Below are 24,792 nucleotides of genomic sequence, written 5' to 3'. Positions count from 1 at the left end.
TTGATTGTAAACAATATGATCAGTAACGATTTTAAGATATTCCTTCGACTCACTTCTCGTGTTCATAGTAAAAACAAATTAGTTTAAATTTTGTCTTTTCCGGTGAAACACGTAATAACATCGAACGATAAATTTTACTGACCATCGTTTGTTTTAAGCACCAAAATGGATGAAAGTGAGAAAAACTCCCAAGAAGTTGTCTCTGAAGATAATCTGGGTGAACATGACATTGTCGTTTCAGACGACGAAAAATACGTTTGCGATATTTGCCAAGAAGCATTTAAACAAGAATCAAGCATGATAACTCACCGAGACATAATTCACAATGATCTAAATGATTTCGCCTGCGACAATTGCGCCAAGAAATTTGCGAAAAAATCGAGTTTGTTTACGCACCAAAAAATGGTACACAAACATCGTGAAGATTTCTCATGCCATAAGTGCCAAAAAAAGTTTGAAAATAAATCATCTTTACTTAAGCACAAAAGAATATTCCACGAAGTTTTCAATAATTACTTATGTAACAATTGCGGGAAGAGATTCGGAAATAAAAATAGTTTGCTCCTTCACATAAAAAATGTCCACGAGGGCCGTAAAGATTTCGCTTGCGACAAGTGCGAAGAAAAATTTGTGTATCAGAGTCATTTGAATAGGCACCAAATGATTGTACACAAAGGCTACAAAAAATTCGCTTGCAACAAGTGCGAAGAAAAATTTTCGTATCAAAGTCATTTGAGTAGGCACCAAATGATTGTACATAAAGGCCGCAAAAATTTCGCTTGCGACAAGTGCGAAGAAAAATTTTCGTATCAAAGTCATTTGAATAGACATCAAATGATTGTACACAAAGGCCGCAAAGAATTCGCTTGCGACAAATGCGAAGAAAAATTTGTGTATCAAAGTACTTTAAATAGGCACCAAATGATGGTACACAGAGACCGCAAAGATTTCGCTTGCGACAAGTGCGAAGAAAAATTTTCGTATCAAAGTCATTTGAATAGGCACCAAATGATTGTACACAAAGGCCACAAAGAATTCGCTTGCGACAAATGCGAAGAAAAATTTGTGTATGAAAGTACTTTGAATAGGCACCAAATGATGGTACACAAAGACCGCAAAGATTTTGCATGTGATAGTTGTGAGCTCAAATTCGAGCGCAAAAGGCTTTTGATCAGGCACCAAAAAGAAATACATGAAAGTCGAATCGTTTATGCACCCAAAAAGAGTAATCCATCGGACTCGAGTAGCCACCAAGAAATGGTCTATGAGAGTCACGAAAATTTTGCCTGCGAAGTCTGCGGTAGAAAATTTAGTTATCGTAATGATTTGACCCGGCACATGAATTGGGTGCACGAAGGTCGCGATGATACAGTTTGCGACCAGTGCAATAAGAAATTTTCGTTTCGAGGAAATTTGTTAAGACACCAAAGAGTAACCCACGAGGGTCGCAGAGATTTCGAATGTGACATGTGTGGAAAGAAGTTTGGATATAAAAAAAGTTTGCTTCTACATCAAGCAGCAGCCCACAAATGTCGCAGAGATTACGTGAATGACAATTACGAGAGCCGATTTAGACAAAATCAGCAATCGTTCGCCCACCAGGAGACAGTCCATGAAAATCGCCAAAATTACGTATTTGCAAGTTTCAGAGAGACATTTGAGGTTTCAAGCAATTTGATAACCCATCAAGAAACAGCTCAAGAAAGTTACAAAGATCACGTATACGACAATTGCGAGGACAAAATTGAACAAAAACAGCAATCACTCACCCACCAAGAGTCGTTACACGAAGATCCCAAAGATAAAATATGTGAAAATGTCGAGAAAACATTTGAAGATCAAAGACATTTGATCAAACGCCAAAAAATAAGCCAAGAAAATCGCCAAGATGACGTATGTGGAAGTTTCGAGGAGACGATTGTGGTTCTAAGCGGTTTGATCATACACCAAGAAACATCCCAAGAAGGACAGAGAGATGACGCCGCCAATAACGAGAGCGAATTTGAACAAAAACAGCAATCGCTCACCCACCACGAGACCTCACACGAAGATCCCAAAGATATCATATGTGAAAATGTCGGAGAGACATTCGAGGCTCGAAGCAATTTGATCATCTACCAAGAAACAATCCAAGTAGGTCCTAAAAATGACGTATGCGACAAAAATGAGAGTAAACTTGGACAAGAACAGCAATCGTTCACCCGCCAAGAGACGTTACAAGAAGATCCTAAAGATGGCATATGCGAAAATGTCGTGGAGACATTCGAGGCTCGAAGCAATTTAATCACCCACCCAGAAACAGCCCAAGAAGGTCACGAAGATGATGTATTTAACAATTGTGAGAACAAAATTGGAAAAACACAGCAATCGCTCCCCCCTCAAGAAACAGCCCAAGAAAATCATGAAGATTATGTGTATGATAATTGCGAAAATAAAATTGAACAAAACCATGAATTGCTCATCCACCAAGAAACAGCCAAAGAAAGTCACGAAGATGACGTAATCGACGATGTCGAGAAAAACCTTGAACAAACACAACCATTGCTCACCCATCAAAAAATAGTACTCGAAGCTCCCAAACTGCCCATCCACCAAGAAACAGCCCAAGAAAGTCACGAAGATGACGTAATCGACAATGTCGAAAAAAACCTTGAACAAACACAACAATTGCTCAGCCTCCATAAGTCGGTACATGAAGAGTTTAAACATTACTTATGTGATAACTCCGGCGAGACATTTGAGGATCCAAGCAGTTTGATTAAACACGAAAAAATAGTACACGAAGGTTGAACTTCACTTATTTACAATGATTTTAACATTTGTTTGATTTTTCATTCTTCATGTTTTTTTTTAAATTCTCAAGATTTTTCTTCTTTCTATTTTGTACTTTTCAATTATCCATACACAGCTAACTTAATATTTCATATTTATTTTTTTCAAATTTGCTAGTTATTGTTTCCTTGAATTTTAAAAAATAATTTATTCAATTTTTTTTGGTTCCAAAGGTTTGATGGAAACTGATAAAGATGACTTATGTGATAATCCCGGGGAGATATTTGAGGTTCCAAGCAGTTCGCTCGCCCACCAAGAAACGGTCCAAGAAGTTCACGAAGATGACGTACTCGATAATTGTGAGAACAAAAGTCAAAAAATACAGCAATCTCTCACCCCTCAAGAAACAGCCCAAGAAAATCCTGAAGATTGCGTATATGACAATTGCGAGGACGAAATTGAGCAAAACCAGCAATTGCAATTGCTTACCTCCCAAGAGTCAGTACACGAAGGTCCGAAAGAATACTCATGTGAAAATTTCGCGGAGACTGATAATCCAAGCAGTTCGAGCAGACATCAAGAAACAGCCCACGAAATTAAAAAAGATTTTTTATGTGACGACTGCGGGAAAATATTTGAGGATCAGAGCGATTTGGCTAAACACCAAAAAATAGTACACGATGATGAAATACATTACTTATGTGACAATTCCGGAGAGACATTTGAAGATCAAAGAAGTTTAATCGAACGCCAAAAAGTAACCCACGAAAGTAACAAAGATTTCTTATGTGACAATTGTGGGCAAACATTTGAGGATCAGAGCAATTTCACCAAACACCAAACAACAGCTCATGAAGGTGGCAAAGATTACTCATTATGTGAAATTTGCGGGGAAATTTTTGAGGATCCAAGCAGTTTGACTAGACACCAAGAAATATCACACGAAGATGGCAACGATTGCTTATTATGTGAAAATTGTGGAGAGACATTTGAAGATTTAAATAGTTTGACCAATCATCAAAAAACAATTCACGAAGAACAAGAAAATCTCGAAGATGACTTATTATGTGAGATTTGCGGGGGGACATTTAAGGATCTAAGAACTTTGACTAGACATCAAGAAACAACCCACGAAAGTAGCAGAGATTATTTGTGTGAAAATTGCGGGGAAACATTTGAGGATCTAAGCATTTTGATTAGACACCAAAAAATGATACACGAAGGTGGCAAACATTACTTATGTGACGATTCCGAAGAGATTTTTGAGGATCAAAGGAGTTCGATCAAACGTCAAAAAATAACCCACGAAAGTAGTAAAGTCTTCTTATGTGACAATTGCATGCGAATATTCGAGGATCAGAGCAGTTTGACCGAACACCAAGCCACAGCTCATGCATGTGACAAAGATTATTCGTTCGAAAAGTGTGGGGAGGCATTGGAAGATAGAAGCAGTTTTACCAGAAACCAAGAAACAGACCACGTAGATCCCAAAGATCTCGTATACGTCAATTGTGAGAACACGATTGTAGAAAAACAGCATTTTCTCATCCTCCAAAAGCCGATACACGAAGAGGTCAAAGCTTACTTATGTGACGATACCGGGGAGACATTTCAAGATCGAAGCAGTTTGATCAAACACCAAAAAATGAGCCATGAGAATAGCAAAGACTCATTGCGTGACGATTCCGGAGAGACATTTGAGGATCGTAGCAGTTGGACCAGTTTCCAAAAAACAGCCCACGAAAGTGGCAAAAATTACGCGTGTGACATGTGCACAAAGAAATTTGGAACTAAAGGTTATTTGCTCATCCATCAAAGGTCAGTACACGAGGGTCGCAAAGATTATGCATGTGACCAGTGCGACAAGAGATTTGGACAAAAATCGGGTTGGTACTATCACAAGAAGACAGTACATGAAGGTAGCTACGAATGCGAGAAATGCCAAAAAGTATTCGGATATAAATGTTATTTGCTCTCGCACATTAGAACTGTCCACGATGGTCGCAAAGATTATGAATGTGATAAATGCGACAAGACATTTGGAGTAAAAGGTAATTTGACATTGCACATAAAAAGAGCCCACCAAGGTCACTAAGATCATGTATGTGACAAGTGCGAGAAGCAATGTAGACAAAAAATGCATTTGCTCAAACTCGAAAAAACTGTTTATGAATATTGCAAAAATTAGGCTTACTACCTCATAATTAAGAAATTAACTAATGATTGATAATTATAAATATGTTTTGATACTCATAAGCTTAATATATAATAATTAAATATTATAGTATAAGAATAAAATTATAAATATATGTATTGATACATATGTTTTTCTAAAATATGAATGAAAATTGTGTTAAAATAATTGCGTATTACCACAATCTTGGAAGTTCAACTATCATTACACCTTTATGAGCAGAACTTGTGGTGTTTTCAGCTTTTTGTACTACTAATTACTAATCTCCTACGTGATACCTAATACTGAATTGATCGAATACTCGATCATCAGTGACAGATTTTCAAAAATTGGCTGACTGACTGATTATTTTTGCTTAGCAATTAGTAAGCTCAAGTCGAGAAATGTTTCATTTTTTTGACTCATCGTGGAGGGTTCGTTGCTGGATTCGTCAATCCTGCGGTCGTCGCGGCACGAGGATCACCTGCGCCCAGCTCACGCATGATGCATCGACCGACGCCACGACCGTGACGTTTCCAGGAAGTTATGATTAATTTTTAAGGACAAAAAAATATCCGATCGAATAATTATACACGTGTCATCCTGCGGCGGCGATCCCAGTCAGCTTCTTCTTCTTGTTCGTCTTATGTTTAATGCGAGAAAGTTTGGTGCGGCGCCGCGCGGTATAACTAATTATTTCAATTTTCAAAGGGGGATGAACGCGTCTCGAGGCGCAATTTAAGAATCATTTAACATCGATTCGCGCCGCTCCCGTGAGTCGTTTCTTTCTTTACCGCGTCAAGAAAAATTTCACAGGTATAAGTCATTTTTCTCGTCGTCGTCGTGCGTGCTTATTTACTCTTTGATCCCCTTTTTTTCTTCTTACTTTTTACGTAAACGTAAATTTCGGTCGCGAGCGACTCGATGCGGGTAATTAATTGCATCATTACCGTGCAGAAAGCCAAAGAGAGAGAGAGAGAGAGAGAGAGAGAGAGCAGGTGATTATATACACACGAAAATTAGTGTCCAAACAATTGTTCAACGTATACGTACTCTCACGATATTCGCGGCCTGTCTTTCGACGAATCGTTTTCAATTATTACGGCAGCTATAATATGGCGTATGTGTGTGTGTGTGTGGTCGCTCGTTTTGCGCTTCTAATTGGAAAAAAATCGATGACGCGCGTCGTGACGAAATTTTGCGGTTTGACGCGTGTACCTTCGTCATGCGTGATGTCCGCGCAGATCGTCGTTGGTTTCTCCGCGACACTAACGAGGGCGACTTATGCAATGAATTTTTATATTACAATACATACGAAAAAATCTCTAATGGATAAAAGACGAGCAAAGCGGAAAAGGTGTCGAGTTTGTTTGTACAGAGAAATACGAAAATCAGCGCACGAAAATCTTTTTCGCATTTAACGAGACGAATTTCTCTCCGGGCGCGCGGCGATATGTGTATTATTGTTTCACGTTTGCGCTTTCGACTCTCTCACTCGCAGCCATCGTCGTCGTCATCATCATCATCATCATTATCTACATCATCAGCCAGTTTGACCATCGAGAGCCGCGCGCATATAAGACGCTTATTGAGCGTAAGAGTCAGACAGAGAGAGAGACACATACGTATACGAATTTAATATCGTTTTCCGAGAAAAAAGAAAATCCCAAGCCGTGCGTTTACGCACAGAATGCAAGTCGACGTTATATACCGCGTCCGACCCAATGAAACATATCAAATATTTGCGCGCGTAGTTTATATACAGAAGAAGAAACTTTTCTTCTCTCTACAGTATATACGTAGGCTCTATGCATAGGATGGAGAAAATCGCATAAATGTGCGCGCACACACGAGGTGGGCTCGAGCGCAGATCGTCGAGTAGTTGCTGCATGCCGGCGCGTGCAGTGATTGTGTCGGAGCTCGCGCACACACACACACGTTTATAATGGACAAGTTCAAGCGACAAGGACGCTCCACATAAGCTGCTTTGCACTGCAGCTTTCACGGTTCAGGCACACACACACACACTCATAAGGCCATTCCGGGGCAAAGACAATATAAATCTTAAATATTCATGCGAGCGAACGAGCGCATTGACGTTGGCTGCAACTTGTTTTTTTTCTCTCCATCTCTATTCTCTCTCTCTCTCTCTCTCTCTCTCTCTTTCTGTATTTTTCTCTATGCAACGACTTAGTGTATATGTGTGTGTGTGTGTGTATGTGAGAGAGAGAAAGAGAAGTGTCGAACGTGCGGATACATCTAATCCGATGATAATGAAGTTGCCTCGCCGCGAGACACAGGGGAAAGCTCGTACAGAGTCGCGTCGCTAGAGTCCGCGCGTTCGACAAGCCGCACGAGTGCGACTGCGATGCACAAGCGAGCGAAAGATGAAAACGAAGAATAAGTCGGAAAAAAAAAATTTAATAAATTTACATGCACATGTGTCGTTTGGCAGTCGCGAGCGGAGACAATGGCTCTCTCTCTCTCTCTCTCTCTCTCTCTCAGCATCGCCGTAACTTTTTTTCAGCATCACCGAGACTTTGTGCTTTCGAGTATATGCGTTGCAGCATCGCTATACTGCCGCACTGTCAGCACTCGTGACGGACTTTCACGTAAGCTTCCGAAACGGTACGCTATACGACGTGTGCACCGTATAGAATTCGCAGCTCGAGTCTCCGAGATATTACGATCGTATGTATATAATATTTTAATTGATCGTTATTGCACTGCAGTCGCCGCGGCGAGAAAAGCTCGTATATACATCCACCCACGTAACAGCAGCAGCAATTAAATTTGACTCTGCATTCTTTCGTTTATATACTCGGGAGCAGCTGCTGCTAGCCCAGGCCGGTATGTTGTTGTAGTTTTAGTTCAGGGGATTGCTCGGCTGTGGAATTCGCTCGTGCTTCGGGACGCGAACGAGAATGATTGAAGAAAACTTTCGGCCGTGAAAGAGAAGACTATGTACGCCTTGGTCGCTTTTTCCGATGGACGCGCAGTACGTGAAGAAAAAAAAAGAAAAAAACGAGCTCGAGCATCGAGAAATGTATTTTTCGTGTTCCAAAATTTTATTTCATTCGTGTACGAATGTATTATGACTGAAAAATTTACAAGCCGAGTGGTATTATACTTTCGCACACGTGTGTGACTGTGTGCGTGTGTGTGTGTCAAGCCAAAGCAAGCGCGTTATAAACAACCAACGATAATTTAACTTACACGATGTTTGCCGCGCTCGTGTCTAAATAAAATCTACTCTGTTCCGTATAGCTACCAATAACGAAAGAAAGAGATGGAGAGACAGGAACGTACACACAGACACACACTTACAACAAAAGCGAAAGCTTACCCCGAATGATAAAAAAAGAATGTTTTACGCGGGCAACTCGTCGTCAATTTTTCCCCTTAGGTTGGACCATCGGGTCCTGTATGCACGGTACCTCGAGCGCATCAACTTTTGAAACGCTCGCTCCGCTCTCGAGCTATCTAAAGGTAGAAAAAATACGGTCGGGTCGTAAAAATCGCTCCACGCGCGCGCGCGTTCGTGGCATAAAACACCTGTTTACCTATATGTATATAATGCATAATACACGTGTGTGTGTGCGCGCGTCGAGGGAGGATATAGCCGCAAGGAATTAAGAATTTAAACGGCAAATCAGAAACATCGGTGGATTCCTGTACCACACACACCCACTTACACATGGAGAAGCAGCAGCACCAGCTCGGCTCTCGATCGAGCGATCGGTAGTTATATACACAGAAATGAAATATTTTTATTGCTCGTTTCGCGCTCGTCTGTGTGTATACCTATACGCGTGCGCACGCCACGCCGTTCAGCTTCTAATGTCTTTCCGATACATAATCGTTTGGGCAGGAGTGGGTGGCGCAAGGATTGGATCTCTCCTATAGCCCCCCAAGTATATAACACACGCGCGACTCGCACACACGGATCGAACCCGCGACGGGTGAGGGGGTTGGTACATATATGTACAGGTAAATGTATAGAATAATATTGGTGTGCGAGAGACACATTTCTTAGCTTCTCTTTTTCCTCTTTTTTTTTCTACGCTGCGGTTGTTCGGCGTCTTATACATCGTCGTGTGTGTGTGTGTGTGTGTGTATGTGAGAGAGAGAGAAAGATTTCGATTTGCCATGGAAAGAAACTCCCCGTGATGGGATTTCTTCTGGCACTGCCACTGCTGCTGCTGCTGCTGTTATACGAAGATTTGGGATGGAAAGGAAAAGAAAAATTTTTTTTTATCCTTCTCTCGCTCAGCTCAGCTCAGCTCTCTCTCTCTGCCTCTCTTTTATACCGAATGCGCGTCGCGCGCGCGAGCGAGGTGGTGATAAGGAACCGTCGCAGCAGCAGCAGCAGACGAAGAAATCTCTTGCGAATATTGAAGGAGATTATTTTTGATCGAACAAGCGCGCGAGGCAGCGAGAGAGAATCTGAAATTGCAGCTGCAAAAAAGGTGTCGGCTCCGTTGAGGACGATTAACCTCGTTCCGCTTATAAGAGGTATTTTTCATATATACGCGTACGTGTATAGACGACGACGACGACGACGATGCTCTGCACACTATGCGCCTTATTTTGTTTTTTTTTTTTGCTTTTTTATTCTTTCATTTTTTTTGCTTTTTTCTGCTCAAAGGAGGCAGCGATTCTTTTCTCTCGTCCGAAATATTACGCGCGAGCGGCAATTTTCGCAGCGGAGCTCGCAGAGATCGTTTGCCATTATGAAATGTCACTTACAGCGAACTGCATAGCGCGGATTATTGGCAGGATCTAGAGATTGTAGCATTGTCAAATGTCAGGAAATTTCGAAGCAACGTTGGTGTGGAGCTCTCTTAACTTATTTATTCATTTATTTGGGTTAACGCTTGCTTCCCTAATAGCACAATACGTTTTTATAACGTTACTGAAACGTTCAATTGGAAACCTTAGAACGTTTCAGAAAAAAGTCGAAAAAACGTTTGTAGAACCTACCAGAAACGTTTAAATGTCCGCCCCTGCATTTCGTTTCTGAATGTGTACAACGCGGTAGGAACGTTTAAAAAACGTTCTGCCTGGCAAACTGAACGGGTTATCCGATGTTACATTTCAACGAAGATAATTTATCAACGCGCTAATTTTTATCGATTTCCGAGTGAAATACTTAGCTTTATTTTCCTTGCGTAGCTGCGATGACCTTCGATCACATATGCCGATCTACCATACTACGATGCTTAGTTTAGGCTGCCGATGATCAGCGGTGGAAGATGCTGAATTTCCAATGATGCGGTGCCACAGTTTGCCGATGTCACAAACACTAGTTGATGTGTCCGATCAGCAGTAAACTCTTCGGATTAATCCGCCGACCTGATATGATTGGTAGTCGCGATGTCTCCGACGAACACCGATGTACGTTGCTGATCCGCACTGTACGAATAGGCCCACCTTTTTCGATCTCCTATGTTGCCGCTGTAGTTGTCGATTTCTGATGGCACTGCTCAACAAAATGTAAAGATTTATAATTAATAAAAAAGATAAATTTTTGATAGGTTACTTCTGTCAATGAAAACAACATTTATTGATTCTGTTACGACTTGAATTTAGATGATGCTATGCGTCTTGAACATTGGCATGATAATACCTGCTAAATTCAAGTCGTAGCAGATTCAATAAATTTTGTTTTCATTGACAGAAGTAACCTATCAAAAATTTATCTTTTTTATTAATTATAAATCTTTACATTTTGTTGAGCAGTGCCATCAGAAATCGACAACTACAGCGGCAACATAGGAGATCGAAAAAGGTGGGCCTATTCGTACAGTGCGGATCAGCAACGTACATCGGTGTTCGTCGGAGACATCGCGACTACCAATCATATCAGGTCGGCGGATTAATCCGAAGAGTTTACTGCTGATCGGACACATCAACTAGTGTTTGTGACATCGGCAAACTGTGGCACCGCATCATTGGAAATTCGGCATCTTCCACCGCTGATCATCGGCAGCCTAAACTAAGCATCGTAGTATGGTAGATCGGCATATGTGATCGAAGGTCATCGCAGCTACGCAAGGAAAATAAAGCTAAGTATTTCACTCGGAAATCGATAAAAATTAGCGCGTTGATAAATTATCTTCGTTGAAATGTAACATCGGATAACCCGTTCAGTTTGCCAGGCAGAACGTTTTTTAAACGTTCCTACCACGTTGTACACATTCAGAAACGAAATGCAGGGGCGGACATTTAAACGTTTCTGGTAGGTTCTACAAACGTTTTTTCGACTTTTTTCTGAAACGTTCTAAGGTTTCCAATTGAACGTTTCAGTAACGTTATAAAAACGTATTGTGCTATTAGGGTTTGGTCAGGATCAAAATTATATGTAATCCTAGCCAAGTGAGCGTTAAATTTTTCCTGATCCTCTTTTCCATAGCTGTGTTTGGCGAAATTCTCTCGGCTGGGCGCCGTTTCAATGGATCGTTGCGAGTGTCTTGCTAAATAACGTCGATGTGGTCTTGGATCGTGGTGCTGATCTGTCCAGCTTCGTATTTTAACTACATTGCATTTCTACATGTACGTTTGAAATTTATTACAAACCGAACTTCATAAAAAATAGACATTTATTGAATTTAATAAAAAAGTAAGCTACTATTATAAGTCTTGCAAATAATGAACCAAAACTTCGGTTAGCCTCGTAAACAAAGATCAGCTGTTATTTCAGCAATTACGAATTGCGCCGCTAGGTGTCGAACCGCGTAGAAACCGAAAACCTGCTATAAAAACAGTCAAGTTAACTGGTTATTCGAGACCCATCTCGAAGTCGAAGTCGACTCAAATTCGTCCGGGTGCTTCCCAAATATGTTAAATATGCCAAATGGCTGTCCCAACGGTGTATTACCCGAACGATCTGGCTTATCGGCTTGTACCGGCTCAATTTTAAGATCCACTTCAAGACATTCTTTGCTAGTCTCCAAAAGTACCTTCGCCAAGTAGTCCGAGCGGTGTTTATGGCAATCAATAATGACATGCAGGAGTGTGTTGCCCCACTGTTCCTTCTGAAGTGGATAATTACTCAATGAGTTTTCCCAAATTTCTTGTCAGAGATCTCTGGCGAGATATATTTCGAGTTCGTTGGCTTTCTCGGCTCCCAATTTCGAGCGCTTATGGCGTATCCAGTTGATCATCATAGCAATGTTTTACATCGTTGCTGAGTTAAATTTTTACGAAGCAAGGAATTAAATTATAAGTATATAGGCCTCTCTTCGCTCAGTCGCTTATGGGAGCGACGCTCACGAGCAGGCGCCACCTAGCGGTGTGAAGCGCAAACAGTACCAATATCATACGGCACTGCTGGATAGCTCTGAGCCGGGCGTCGACGGATCGGATAGCTGAAGCGAGGCTGAGTTTTCGTATGGGTCCATTATGGGCAGCATGAAAGATGAGATATGTATTAAAATTGAACTAACTCTTATACTCCATTGTTAAAACTTGGAAAATTCGTTTTTTTCAGAAAATAATTGAGTAAGGTACATAAAGAAAAAATAAGCTCAAGGATATCTCAAGACTTTTGGGCATACTATACTGAGGGGGATTTACTGCTGCTCGTGTCAAACAGAAAGAGCCATGTAGAGAGGGTCGTCGCTCAATTACCGCAACCTAAAATACACGTCCAAGTTCACACCTCTTCACCCGAGCATATATAGAGAAATCCCCGATGCGTGCGTGTATTCTCGCGCGGAGCAGATACGCGACGTAATCTAATTGTTGAACTTGACGAACGGTATACGCATCACGAGGAGCCGAGCAACGAGCTCAATCAATTTTGTTTTCGGCATTCATATTAAATGCACGGCTCGCGCGATTTAATCCAAGATATTGTGTCGCGCGCGCGAGCGCTCGGTGTTTATGTAACTATATGTACGTATGTAAGTGCCGCCGACGCCGTATAGCAACTCGCGATTCATCACCGAACGCGGCGCTTTATATGCATAATAGTGGCAAGATAATAAACGACGCACTAATGTGAAGCCCCTCCCCTTCGAACGGTGCAACGATAATTTGTGGAGCTATGTGTAGTGCGTGCGCGTTTTATGGTACCTATAACATATCCTTCGGGGACTTCGGGGCCGCCGCCACGGATTCGATTCATCATTTAATTCACCGGCGCACAATACGAATATCTTGGCGTTATAGGTCGCGCTCGAGACTCATCGTTTATGTTACAACTATATACTGCGCTGTGCTGCATTATAGTACTGTTCCGGATGTGGCGCGCGATGTTCTAGCTAGCTATACATTTATGCGCCGGGATTGCGTCACGGCGATGCGCCGCCGTACACACACACGGACGGCGATACACATTAATGGACACTCACACACTCGTAGACACGGAGCAATCGCGAGTTATATATAGGCGACCGTTTCGCGCGCTGAAATGAAAGAAAAACGAATCATCGTCGTCGTAGTCGTCGTCGGTAGCGGTTAACGAGACGCGCGCGAGTTTGCGTGGGCGCCGTCGACTGCACCGCACTTATATATATGTAGGTGCACGCACGCGTTTTTTATATTATTTATTACAAATGTGTAATATGTGCAATGTTACGTCGCGCCGCGTATAGACTTGTCGAGTGATATTTTTCGTAAAGCTGTCGTATAGAATTCAAAGTACGCAGAGTGAAAAGAAAACCAAACAGGCATCTCAAAGGCGGTTGGTGCGTGTAAAAGTTTTCGGTTGAACGGACGCGCTTTGCCGATTTTCGTTTTTAAATTGTATTTATTTCGCGCGTTGTCAATTGCATATAACTCTCGAATCCGGTACACGCGATCGAATTTCGATCAACGATCATCGCCGCGCGCGATCGGATCAGGATTTCTTTTATATTCGCGCGTAAGCCTCCGTATAATTCGCGAGCCGATCCGGTCGTCTCCGCGCGGTCTGCAGGATATGTATTTTATAAGTGTCCTCTCGAATTAATAATACGCGCGTCGGATATATCATAAAATCGGCGTGAAATTAACAAATTAATCCCCTCCCCCCCCCTTTCCGCGCAGTCCGATCGAAGATTTAATTATTTATCGACGCGCCGAGGGAGATTCGATTCTCTGCGCGCAGGACGGGGGGACCTATGATTCCCGACGCGCATCGGCGGCTCTTACGTACCACCTCTACGCAACGTAAGTACAACTACAGTTTATGCATTTCATTGAAAACGAGAGCACTTGCATCCCTATTTGCACGTATACTTATAGGACGACGCTTACTCAACGAGCTCGGCAGCTCGCGGACTACTACACACATGAGGCTCTTGAGCGAAACTTGCGTTTACGAAACTTGGACCGCGAAACATGCAAATATCACTCGTGCGATCGCTTCTTGATTTTTTTCTACTTTTTTTTTGGCCCAAAAAAGGAAGGCAGAGAGAGAGAGAAAGAAAAGTAGAAAGAAAGGAGCGAAAAACTCGTGATCGCAATCCGCCAGAGTCGCGAGTCAAAATGTGTCGCAACCGCGCTTCATTTCTTAAACCTTTTCCTCCTCCTCGTCCTCTCTCTCTCTCTCCCGTCATATACTTTGTTGCACACAGACACACGCACGCGAACAATGGATTCTCAATTTATACATGAATTTTTTTCTGAAAAAAAAAAAAAACAAAAAAAAAAATGGAAAAAAATGCGTATCCGCGACACACCGTTGATTTTCCGCGCACGTGGGAGTGATACTCGCTCGCGCGCGCATGCTTCCGTATATATATAACATATACCTATATATAGCGTGGGAGAAATTCGCGACTTACACGAAGGGAGAGAGAGAGAGAGAGAGAATTGAGATGGATACAGATAAGTCTCGGGATTATTCAAATTTTGAGCGCGTAGCATAACCGCTCCTGCCCTATTGTCTCTCCTATTCGTATATCTATATATCTATGCTGCCTATATGTACGATGTGCATTACCTCGTGCTGCAGAGAGAGAGAGAGAGATCGTAAACAGCGAAGCGAGGCGCGCGCGAGCTCGATGTGTATATACAACTTGTATAAACACGCAGTTTCTTGATGATTTTAGCGATTATCGCCACCGAGCTCTGTAGTCTATAGCAGATATAGTAATAGTAGTACACTCGACCGCGAAGAATGGCATGATCGCGGCGCGCAGTCTTCGGTTTACCACGCCGAGTCGGCGGCGAGGATCGAGCTATATCATGCATTTTATATATGGGTCAAAATAATACTTTTTTACAAAACCGTGCGCACGTATGTCACCGATCTTGACGCGCTTTTGGTATGTTATAGTACATGGTAAAAAGGTCCCAAAAAAAAATTTTTAGACCCCCTCCCCCCTCCTACCCCCCACTTCCGGTATAAACGTCCATTTTCGATCTATATTTTTTCTGAGGACATGAAGCAAGTAAAAAATCTGAAAAAATTCATAAAAATACTTTTCCACAATCCAAACAACCTTGAATTTTTTCAGATTTTTTGAGTGCTTCAGGCCTTCAGATAAAATCATTGAAAATTTCAAAAATCGAGATACGGCGGTATGAGCCGATGTAGTACTCGGAAATTTTTTCAGTTATTTTTCGCATTAAAAAACATAACCTCAATTTTTTTCAGATTTTTTCAGATTACCTAACGCACCTTTTGAAGCCAAAAACCGATTTTTTTGACGAAAATAATTTTTTTAGGACAGTACGGAGCCTCGAAAAATCTGAAAAAAATTTTTTCTTGTTTTTTTCATCAAAATACGTAATCTCAAATTTTTTCAGATTTTTTAATTGAAGGCGATAGCTTCTAGGGCCGAAAAATGCTATTTTTAACAAAAAATGGTTCCTAGAACCCGATGGTTCCGGTGAAAAAATTTGAAAATATTTTTTTTGAATTCCTTGTCAAATTTTAATAAATTTTGACCGTTTCAAAAGTTCGATTGAAGCTTCCTAGCTCATTTTAGAGCAGGACAAAGATTAGTGCAAAATATCTGAAGACGTTTCTGAAGACATTAAGGAATGATAAAACTCGTTTGATGCTCTAAAATGAGCTAGGAAGCTTCAATCGAACTTTTGAAACGGTCAAAATTTATTAAAATTTGACAAGGAATTCAAAAAAAATATTTTCAAATTTTTTCACCGGAACCATCGGGTTCTAGGAACCATTTTTTGTTAAAAATAGCATTTTTCGGCCCTAGAAGCTATCGCCTTCAATTAAAAAATCTGAAAAAATTTGAGATTACGTATTTTGATGAAAAAAACAAGAAAAAATTTTTTTCAGATTTTTCGAGGCTCCGTACTGTCCTAAAAAAATTATTTTCGTCAAAAAAATCGGTTTTTGGCTTCAAAAGGTGCGTTAGGTAATCTGAAAAAATCTGAAAAAAATTGAGGTTATGTTTTTTAATGCGAAAAATAACTGAAAAAATTTCCGAGTACTACATCGGCTCATACCGCCGTATCTCGATTTTTGAAATTTTCAATGATTTTATCTGAAGGCCTGAAGCACTCAAAAAATCTGAAAAAATTCAAGGTTGTTTGGATTGTGGAAAAGTATTTTTATGAATTTTTTCAGATTTTTTACTTGCTTCATGTCCTCAGAAAAAATATAGATCGAAAATGGACGTTTATACCGGAAGTGGGGGGTAGGAGGGGGGAGGGGGTCTAAAAATTTTTTTTTGGGACCTTTTTACCATGTACTATAACATACCAAAAGCGCGTCAAGATCGGTGACATACGTGCGCACGGTTTTGTAAAAAAGTATTATTTTGACCCATATATATAGAGAGAGAATCTCTCGATCCGACTATAAGTATTATGCGCGAGCGAGCTTTGTGTTTCGCATCGCTGCAGGAAGTTCGGGTGTACATAATGAACCCGCGTATACGGATTCATCGTCTTCTTTTTTTTTTCCTCGATTTCATTGATAATTGTTTGTTGTTTTATTAAAAAGAGCGCGTATACTTTATTTACCTTTGCCTCGCGCGAGATCTGGCTTCCGTGCGCGCACCCGACCGACGACGACGACGACGAGGAAATTATTATACGAATGAGTAATTAATCGTTGCGTGTACTGGAGAGGGAGATGAGAGAGAGAAAGATGAGAGTTCGATGACACGCGATGATTAGTCGCGACTATATACGTCGATTGTTTGTTGGTTTTTTTTTTGCTGTTGCATCTATCTCTATTCTCTCGTTTAAGAATGTACGGAGGTTTCATTTGAAATGCATCAGTTTTTTTCAAAGTCAATCGTCTTGAAACTTTGTCATATGAATTTTCATGTTAAAATACAAATTTTCACCGTAAAATTGTGTGGAAAAAGCAAAAAATAAAAATTATTTGCTCTTTTAACGTGATTTATTATGAGAAATCACGAATTTTCGACTTCCAATTTGCATAAACATAATGTGAAAAAAACAATTGATTTAAAAAAAATACGTACGTATAGGAAATTTGAACGAAAAGCTTGACCGCAAAAATAAATTCATTGACCGTTAAGTTATCGAAAAATAAATTGTTAGGTATAAAAGTTCGTGGGTCATTATTGCGTATACCCTAATCAACGAATGAGCTGAAACAACAAAAATATGTGCTCGTTCGACCAAAGTGGTAGATAGAATATAACAGCTGTAATTGTGTGCCGGCTCATTTAAAACTACAATATTACAACATTGTGTTATTTCGAAGTGGGAATTTATGATTTTTTTATCAGGGTGAAATAGGTCGCCCTCTGAGACCTCTGCACAACGTTCAATTGATCCAACGCGCCTAATCAGGCTCTATTAACCCACGTGTCATTGTAATATAACTATCGAACCGAGACGAAGACGAAGAATAAGAAGGAAAAAAATAAACGTAACTGCATTACTGCAGCGCGCACGCAGTCGATTTTAACAGTTTGAAAGTGCGCGCGCGCCGAGTTTTCTCCAGAAATATTTCGCGCGCGAAGATCTCTCGCGGCCACTGTACACATATATATACATTGCTTATATATACACAGGCGGCAACAATCATCAACAATCAACAACAACGCGCGAGCAGCAACGGCAACGAAAGATAATTCATAATTTTGAATAATAAATAGAAACATTCGGTCGCGGGCGAGAGAATTTATAGCCTGGAGAGAGATTCTGCGCTCACTCTCACTTGCGTTCGGTGCGGCGGCGGCGCCAACGAGCGCGATATTATATTGTGTGCACTGCAGCGGTAGCAGCAGCAGCAACTCGAGTCGCGCGCCGCATCTGCCTATACAACGAGTGTGCGCCGCGCGTCTCGTTCACGCGTAGGTGTACTCGACACACAGCATTGACTGAGAGAGAGAGAGAGAGAGAGGCGCGAACGTTGAACTAATATAACTGGGTCAATTACGCTTCTGTGTCTCGTGCACGCGCCCATGGTTTCTACATCGCGCCGTGTGCAGGCTCAATCGTATTATAATGCATATAATGTTCTGCTCTCTTGAAAAAAAAAACGTGATTGAAAAAAAAAAAGATTTAATGATTGATATATTTTATTGCCCATCAGAATTTAGAAGGGTATGTGAAGATTTACAAAAATCAAATAGTGTACTCATGCGAAGGTAGAGATCGTCTTTGCGCCCAGATGTATCCACAGACAAATCAGACGCTCCTACTTAGCTACTTTAATGTACTGTCATAACGTGTTTTCCAAGGTTTGCTTTTTGTCGAAATAATTTTTGACAAATTTTACACTTAAATGGTTTGATCTTATTATGTACTGAATTCAAGTGTCTTTTGATGTTAGTTTTGTATCCAAATGATTTATGACAAATTTCACACTCAAAGGGTTTGCTAAAATTATGAACAGCATTTACGTGAGAAATGAGGTGACCTTTTTGTCCAAATGATTTGTGACAAATATCACATTCAAAAGGTTTGATACTACTATGTACTCCCTTTATATGCGATCTGAGGTTACCTTTAAGTCCAAATGATTTGTGACAAATCTCACATTCGAAGGGTTTGTTTTGATCATGTACTGTTTGTACGTGAGTTTGGAGGGTGGGTTTTTTTCCAAATAATTTGTGACAAATCTCGCATTCAAAGGGTTTGCTACGATCGTGTACTGCTTTTACGTGAGCATTGAGATTACCTTTTTGTCTAAATGATTTTTGACAAATGTCACACTCGTAGGGTTTTTTATGAGAATGTATTGAATTTATGTGAAATTTAAGGTTAAATTTTTGTCCAAATGATTTGTGACAAACATCACATTCGAAGGGTTTGCTACTATTATGTACTGTATTCACATGAATATTGAGATAGCCTTTGTGTCCAAATGATTTGTGACATATCTTGCACTCGAAGGGTTTACTACGATCATGTACTCCTTTTCTGTGATTTTTGAGGTGTTCTTTGCGTTTATATGACTTGTGGCAAATCAAACATGTATATGTTCTAAGGCTCTTGCTATCCTTGTGTGTTGTATTGATATGTCTTTTTAAATCTGATTTTTCAATATAAGTTTTTCGACACATTTTGCACTCGCATGATAATTTGTGTTCAGTATTTTTTCTAAAGGTTTCAACCGCCTTGCATTCACTCAAGTAATTGGTCTGAATTTCGTTTTCTACTTTTACGATAGGTAGATAATTTGGATACTCAGATTTGCAGACGTTGCTCGATGAATACGGCAGTTCAAATTTAACATTTTTGCACTCGAAATCTACAAATATTTTTTCATCTAATCTCTCTCGTAGCACCATATCATCATTCACGTGATTTGCCTAGAATTAAAATTTTATAATGGTTTTAGTTAGTCGAAAAGCTAAAGATAATTTAAATGTTATACTCACTGATGATTCGCAATACGTAAATGCTTCAAAGTTTTTGACTTCGCATGAGTCATCCAGATCGGAATGATAATTGTCGCCTGCATTCGGACGAGTATCATCCAGTTCTTGCTTTATCCTGAAAATAATCAATTTTGATGAAGCGATCGTTCGAAAAGATATCATAGCATATATAAAGAAACGCTACCCAATGTCACAAGAGCCCATCGAATTAAAATTACAATCGTCGCCTGCATCCGGCCGAGTATCAATCCGTTCTTGCTTCACCCTGAAGAATAATAAACTTTGATGAAACAATCGCTTTAAAAAAAGCATAAAATGCTCAAAAAAATGTCATACCTAACTGTATCCTCTATGTTTTCCATCATTCGCTTGATCAAACGATTCACTATCAATTTTCACGATTTTCACAGAGAAAATATTTGAGGTTATATACGCCAACACTGTACTCTGATTTTGCGAAACTGTAAACACTTGCTTGCTATACATAGGAATGCAGCTCCTCGGTAGCGACTGAACGCACTGTACTCGTGTATTAGCGAGGTTATCCCGCGATTGTGATAACTTCGTGTCGATACATCCCCTCCTCTACCGTCGACTAACCATATGCAGAATTCACAGCGAAGTCGTTAAGAAAATATCGGTCATTCAGGCGCACGATTTGCTTGCAATGTAATTTGTGTGTTTAGACTAATAAGAAATAAATCTCTGAACTCAATTCACAGTATATAACACAGTATATAACACAGTATATAATTGCATTGTATCACTGCCAACGTATATTGTATCAAAAATGATTTTCAATTAGTCATTGGAGCTACAGGTGATGGTAAAATAACTATCTCATTGATAATTTTACAAAATACAGTATCTCCTGTACTTTACTCTAAAAAGTGGCTTCGAAATAAACTCGTATGCATCGGCGTGGTATAGTGTAGATAAAAGTCGGTGCTGTAACGATATAATATTTGATACTTCATCGCGCAGCAAATGCGAGGCATGCAAAAAAATCACGCTTCAATCCTGCGCGTTAAAGCAAACTACGTACACACGAAAAAGTAATTCAAGCGAGCTCTTTTAAAATTTAAGGCTGCAATCTACGGTCGCGCGGATACAATCAAAAAGCGTCGACTCGGCTCGCGCGCACGTTTTTCGGTGAAAAATAAGCGCATAATCGCCGACGACAACGAGCGGAAATATATTCAAGTTGACGGCTTCCACTGCGTGTATAGCGGCGATCGCGTGTTCTCTTTAAACTCGAGCAGCTGGTGTCCGCGCGGATGTGCGTTGACAGAACGAATTATCCTCGCGCCCGCGAGACAAGCGTAATTGCCGTTCTTTTTTTTGCCGATCGATGACTTTGAAATTATGCGCGGAAAATCGAAAGAAGTTCGGGATAATACGAAAGTGGATAATGTCTGCTGCCTTATAGAGCTTTGGTTTGGATTTATATCCAGGCCAATCGGACTCGAGCTCTTGAGACGCACGTGTGTGTTATTTCAACTATACTAGCGAATAGCGATTGCTCCTGCAGTACGTCATTAAAAAAAAAGTCAATAAATACTACAAATTGAAAGGATCTCGAGATTATTATTGTTATTAATACTATTTTTTTTACATTTATTGCGACGAACGATACGGTATATTTTTTAATATACACAGCCTTCCATAATTTTTGTCTCGAGCTACATCGGATCTCAAAATTAATGTGTGTCAAGCATCCGATGTCCGCGCGCGTCAAAATCGCTCTGCTATACACAACCGAACCATTCAAAATTAAATTTTTTACTCTCCTCGAAATATAGGTCAATAATTAAAAAATTAGCTCGATGAAAGCTCTCGAACGCTTCTCTCTCTCTCTCTTCGAGGTACGTCTCGCGAGTCGACATATCGGAAAATCCGATCGAACGGCAGCAGCAGCATGAGTTTCGAGGCTCTTGCCCGCGCGCGTGAGTGTATTTGCAAAGCGAGCTGGCGGGTATATTATAAAATACGTATGTACGCGGCGCATCATCGGTAATCACTCGCATTAAGTGTGTGCCTGTACACTACATAAATATTGCACGTGGAGCTTGTGAATAAAACAACAGCAGCAGCAGCGGCGGCGTCACGAGCTTCGGCTGTATAGTAGCCGCGTGTTTCGCAAGTCAAAGCGAATTACATCAACTTCGTATAAATGTAGTACCAGCCAATTTCTCGCGTTCGCTCCTTTGATTCCATTTTTTTTCTCTCTCTCTCTCTCTCTCTCTCCCTTTATATCTTTCTTTCGTGTAATGGACGCGCAGCTCAACCCCGAGAAATTAAAGCGAACGTCCCACTTAATCTTCTTTAATGTGCGAATATTGCTCAAACTACGTGTGCGTGCGTGTGATATTTTCTAGCCGCGCGGATGAATGATTCTCGCTATAAGAACGAGCGCGTATCGCTCGACACTTGGCTGTGTAACGCAGCTTTGCGCGGCGCAAATGAGTTATTATATGCAGGCCAATATTGCGCGTTATTCTGTTTCTTTTTTTCTTCAAAAAACGCGGAGCGTACCGTTTAATGGGCTTAAAATTACCACGAGTCATGCTCACTCTCGGGAAAGGGGAAAAAAATTGGCACAATAAAGATTGTGTTTTCGTTCCGTTTTTTGTTTCCTCGGCGGTATATAATCGCAGGCAGGCAGAGGCGCAGGCTGATGATCAACTTTTTCGGCAACGATGAGCCGAAAGATTGCCCGAAGAGTTAGGGAAGGGGTAAAAAACAGCGAATCGGTTGACTCATTTTTAAATTAAACGTTTTCCGCGCGCCGCGGCGCACAAATTGCCAGTGCCCGTGTCTCGCGCGGCGATAAGTGTGCGCGTAGCCGAGCGGCTGCAGAAAAAACGTGCGATAAAAACGTAAACATAAACAGAGCTGCTACACGCAACGTGTCGATGTTATTGTTTGCGAGAAGAAAAAAAAAGTTCAAAGAACCGAGATAGCACTTTTAAAAAGCTTCGGCGCGCGACGCTGTATCTCGGTTTAAAATAGAAAATTGACCATTGATCACGCGTTGCAAAATTCGTACGAACGTATATTATGTTATTCTCGGTGACGAATCGTCACGTGTAGCGAGCAGTGGTGTCTTCTTCTTCTTCTGTATATCGTAACACATGCTCCACGCTTTTCCTTTTTTTGCGCACTTTGTGTACACACAATGAGTAAAATAAAATATTTTTCTTCGGAATCAATTCCCAGATACCTCTCACTCTCTTTTGCTCGCCTTATCTTTCCGCAAAGTACGTATGACTAAGGGGATTCACGATTATTAATGAATAAAAAAAACGGAGAAAATCATCGCGAACGAGTGGGACGACGACGACGAGTGCACGTGTTGTCGTCGAATTCGGTATTTAGTCGAGGAAAGCGAAAAGAATCGAGCATTACACGTTTGTACCGCGTACATCCAGTCGGTACAAATTGATACGCGCTTTGTAATTTACTTCGGCTCTAATTACTTTTGTTCCGATTGGAACCCGAGCACTGCACTTCCACATACGCACGAAGCACTGCTGCTGTGATGCTTTGCATTTTTCACATACCGCACAGTGAGTTGAAAGAAATATTTTCCACTCAATTTTTTTTATTCGTACCGATCAGTGATTGATTGTCTGATTTTGCAGTTATTTGCCGATCAAATGGATTACAGGGCGAAGTTCAATATTTTATTGGCTTTAATCGTGGTATTTTTCAACGATCTAGTCCGGGGAGGATCGCCAAAGTCCGATATCGAGCCGGTGCCTGGTAAGTGACGCAAAAGAAAAATAAATGAAACACGCATACGAATGGGCGAATGAAACATTTTTTTAAAATTAATATTTTCATTTGATGTACAGGTTTGATCTTCCCACAAACCATCGGTAGAGTTTGCATGATAAGAAAGAGTTACGAGTGCAAATGGACCTACGAGAAGTCATGTAGCTGCAATCCCGTACAAAAACCCATTAGGTAACATTTTTTTACCAATTAAATTCAAGTTATTTCAAGGCTACAATTCGTTCAATAGCATATATTTTTTGCAGACTCTTAGACGTGACTTATTTTCGCAAAAAAATAGACAAAAGACACCAAATGGGAAAAAATTTCGATCCCTTCGAGGAATCGAAGGAAAGGCCGAGAGCCATCCAAATAACCAGAGGATGAACGATTAAAATTAAGTATTTCTAAGAATCGCCAAAGAAGACTGTTCGACGCTAGTCATGTTCGTACGATCTCACCGATATATATTTCGCAAACTCATCGTTTTTATGTATATTTACGGGACTGCGTTCGGAATGAAAGTACTCGTTGACGTGCGCGCGGCGTACTCGTCATTGAGAAATGGAAATTCAGTTGGAAAATTCAAGTTTTATTTTTCCTACGCCTACTCGTCTCGATGTTAAAAGAAAAAAAACAAATGTAAATCTAATGCTTTCGTGTAATTCCGACTCGATCGAATGAAAATGCGCTCGTGTAAACATCGTCGTTCGTCGTCGGTGTATACGATCATTATTATTCTACCTGTCGCCGAGCGAATATGAAAATGTGTATACAGGAGACGTTCCATTGTAAACGTGCGACGCATCATTTCTCGCTTGCACAGGCGAGGATGACGCGAGACGCGATACACGATGACAGTACACGAGGACGACGACGACAAAGTTTCGGCCGATGGTTTTTAACGTATGATAATGTAACGAAAGAGATCCTGGAAGCCGAGCGAAACTCAGACAACAGGGTGAAAAGCGAAGGGCCACCACACGTCGTCCTATCTGCGCGCATCTCGCAGTTAAACCGGAAGTTGGACGCTTAACTATGGTAAAACACGAAGGGCCTGAGCCCGACCGAGTTTCTCGGCCGATAATGACTTGACATTAAACCAATTTAGCGTAGGTGCGCTCGTTGGCAGCGAAGCTGTGTACACAGTTGAGCAGAGCCGAGCTGCTGATGCTGATTAGGGCTTCACGATATTCGATAAAAATATCGATATCGTATCGTTATCGTATCGAATACGAGACGATATCAATACGATACTTATATATTACGATATCAAGATCAATACGATATTTTCATTAA

General features: G+C 40.8%; 3 protein-coding genes across 3 annotated transcripts; 2 read left to right on the top strand and 1 right to left on the bottom strand.

The window, feature by feature from the left end:
• The first annotated feature begins 110 nt into the window (after positions 1-110).
• LOC106649192 (zinc finger protein 729-like) lies at positions 111-4,949 on the top strand. The gene is made up of 2 exons (XM_014366478.2): positions 111-2,785; positions 3,006-4,949. The coding sequence occupies exons 1-2, from the start codon at positions 166-168 to the stop codon at positions 4,865-4,867; spliced, it is 4,482 nt and encodes a 1,493-aa protein (XP_014221964.2). The 5' UTR covers positions 111-165; the 3' UTR covers positions 4,868-4,949.
• Positions 4,950-13,418: 8,469 nt separating this feature from the next.
• Positions 13,419-24,437, top strand: LOC106649058. The gene is made up of 4 exons (XM_014366326.2): positions 13,419-14,101; positions 23,361-23,481; positions 23,574-23,685; positions 23,760-24,437. Exons 2-4 carry the CDS (start codon positions 23,376-23,378, stop codon positions 23,878-23,880), a joined length of 339 nt encoding a protein of 112 aa, XP_014221812.1. The 5' UTR covers positions 13,419-14,101; positions 23,361-23,375; the 3' UTR covers positions 23,881-24,437.
• LOC106649232 (zinc finger protein OZF-like) lies at positions 18,441-20,214 on the bottom strand. Its single transcript, XM_014366535.2, has 4 exons — positions 20,053-20,214; positions 19,901-19,981; positions 19,717-19,831; positions 18,441-19,647 (listed from the first exon to the last, which is right to left on the bottom strand). Exons 1-4 carry the CDS (start codon positions 20,079-20,081, stop codon positions 18,544-18,546), a joined length of 1,329 nt encoding a protein of 442 aa, XP_014222021.1. The 5' UTR covers positions 20,082-20,214; the 3' UTR covers positions 18,441-18,543.
• Positions 24,438-24,792: the final 355 nt, after the last annotated feature.

This window comes from Trichogramma pretiosum, unplaced genomic scaffold (assembly GCF_000599845.2).
Source record: "Trichogramma pretiosum strain Unisexual culture from Peru unplaced genomic scaffold, Tpre_2.0 scaffold17, whole genome shotgun sequence".
Taxonomy (NCBI): Eukaryota; Metazoa; Arthropoda; class Insecta; order Hymenoptera; family Trichogrammatidae; genus Trichogramma; species Trichogramma pretiosum.
The sequence above is the reverse complement of the archived record's forward strand: the minus strand, read 5'-3'. Positions and strand labels throughout refer to the sequence as shown.

What these genes read in the sequence shown, in the direction of transcription:
- LOC106649192 (XM_014366478.2), top strand. Translation starts at nt 166, where the DNA reads ATGGATGAAAGTGAGAAAAACTCCCAAGAAGTTGTCTCTGAAGATAAT. An exon ending in CGAAAAAATAGTACACGAAG is followed by an intron (nt 2,786 to 3,005) that starts GTTGAACTTCAC and finishes TTGGTTCCAAAG; the next exon opens with GTTTGATGGAAACTGATAAA.
- LOC106649232 (XM_014366535.2), bottom strand. Translation starts at nt 20,081, where the DNA reads ATGATGGAAAACATAGAGGATACAGTTAG. An exon ending in AACATAGAGGATACAGTTAG is followed by an intron (nt 19,982 to 20,052) that starts GTATGACATTTT and finishes ATTATTCTTCAG; the next exon opens with GGTGAAGCAAGAACGGATTG. An exon ending in ATGGGCTCTTGTGACATTGG is followed by an intron (nt 19,832 to 19,900) that starts GTAGCGTTTCTT and finishes GATTATTTTCAG; the next exon opens with GATAAAGCAAGAACTGGATG.
- LOC106649058 (XM_014366326.2), top strand. Translation starts at nt 23,376, where the DNA reads ATGGATTACAGGGCGAAGTTCAATATTTTATTGGCTTTAATCGTGGTA. An exon ending in CGATATCGAGCCGGTGCCTG is followed by an intron (nt 23,482 to 23,573) that starts GTAAGTGACGCA and finishes TTTGATGTACAG; the next exon opens with GTTTGATCTTCCCACAAACC. An exon ending in CCCGTACAAAAACCCATTAG is followed by an intron (nt 23,686 to 23,759) that starts GTAACATTTTTT and finishes TATTTTTTGCAG; the next exon opens with ACTCTTAGACGTGACTTATT.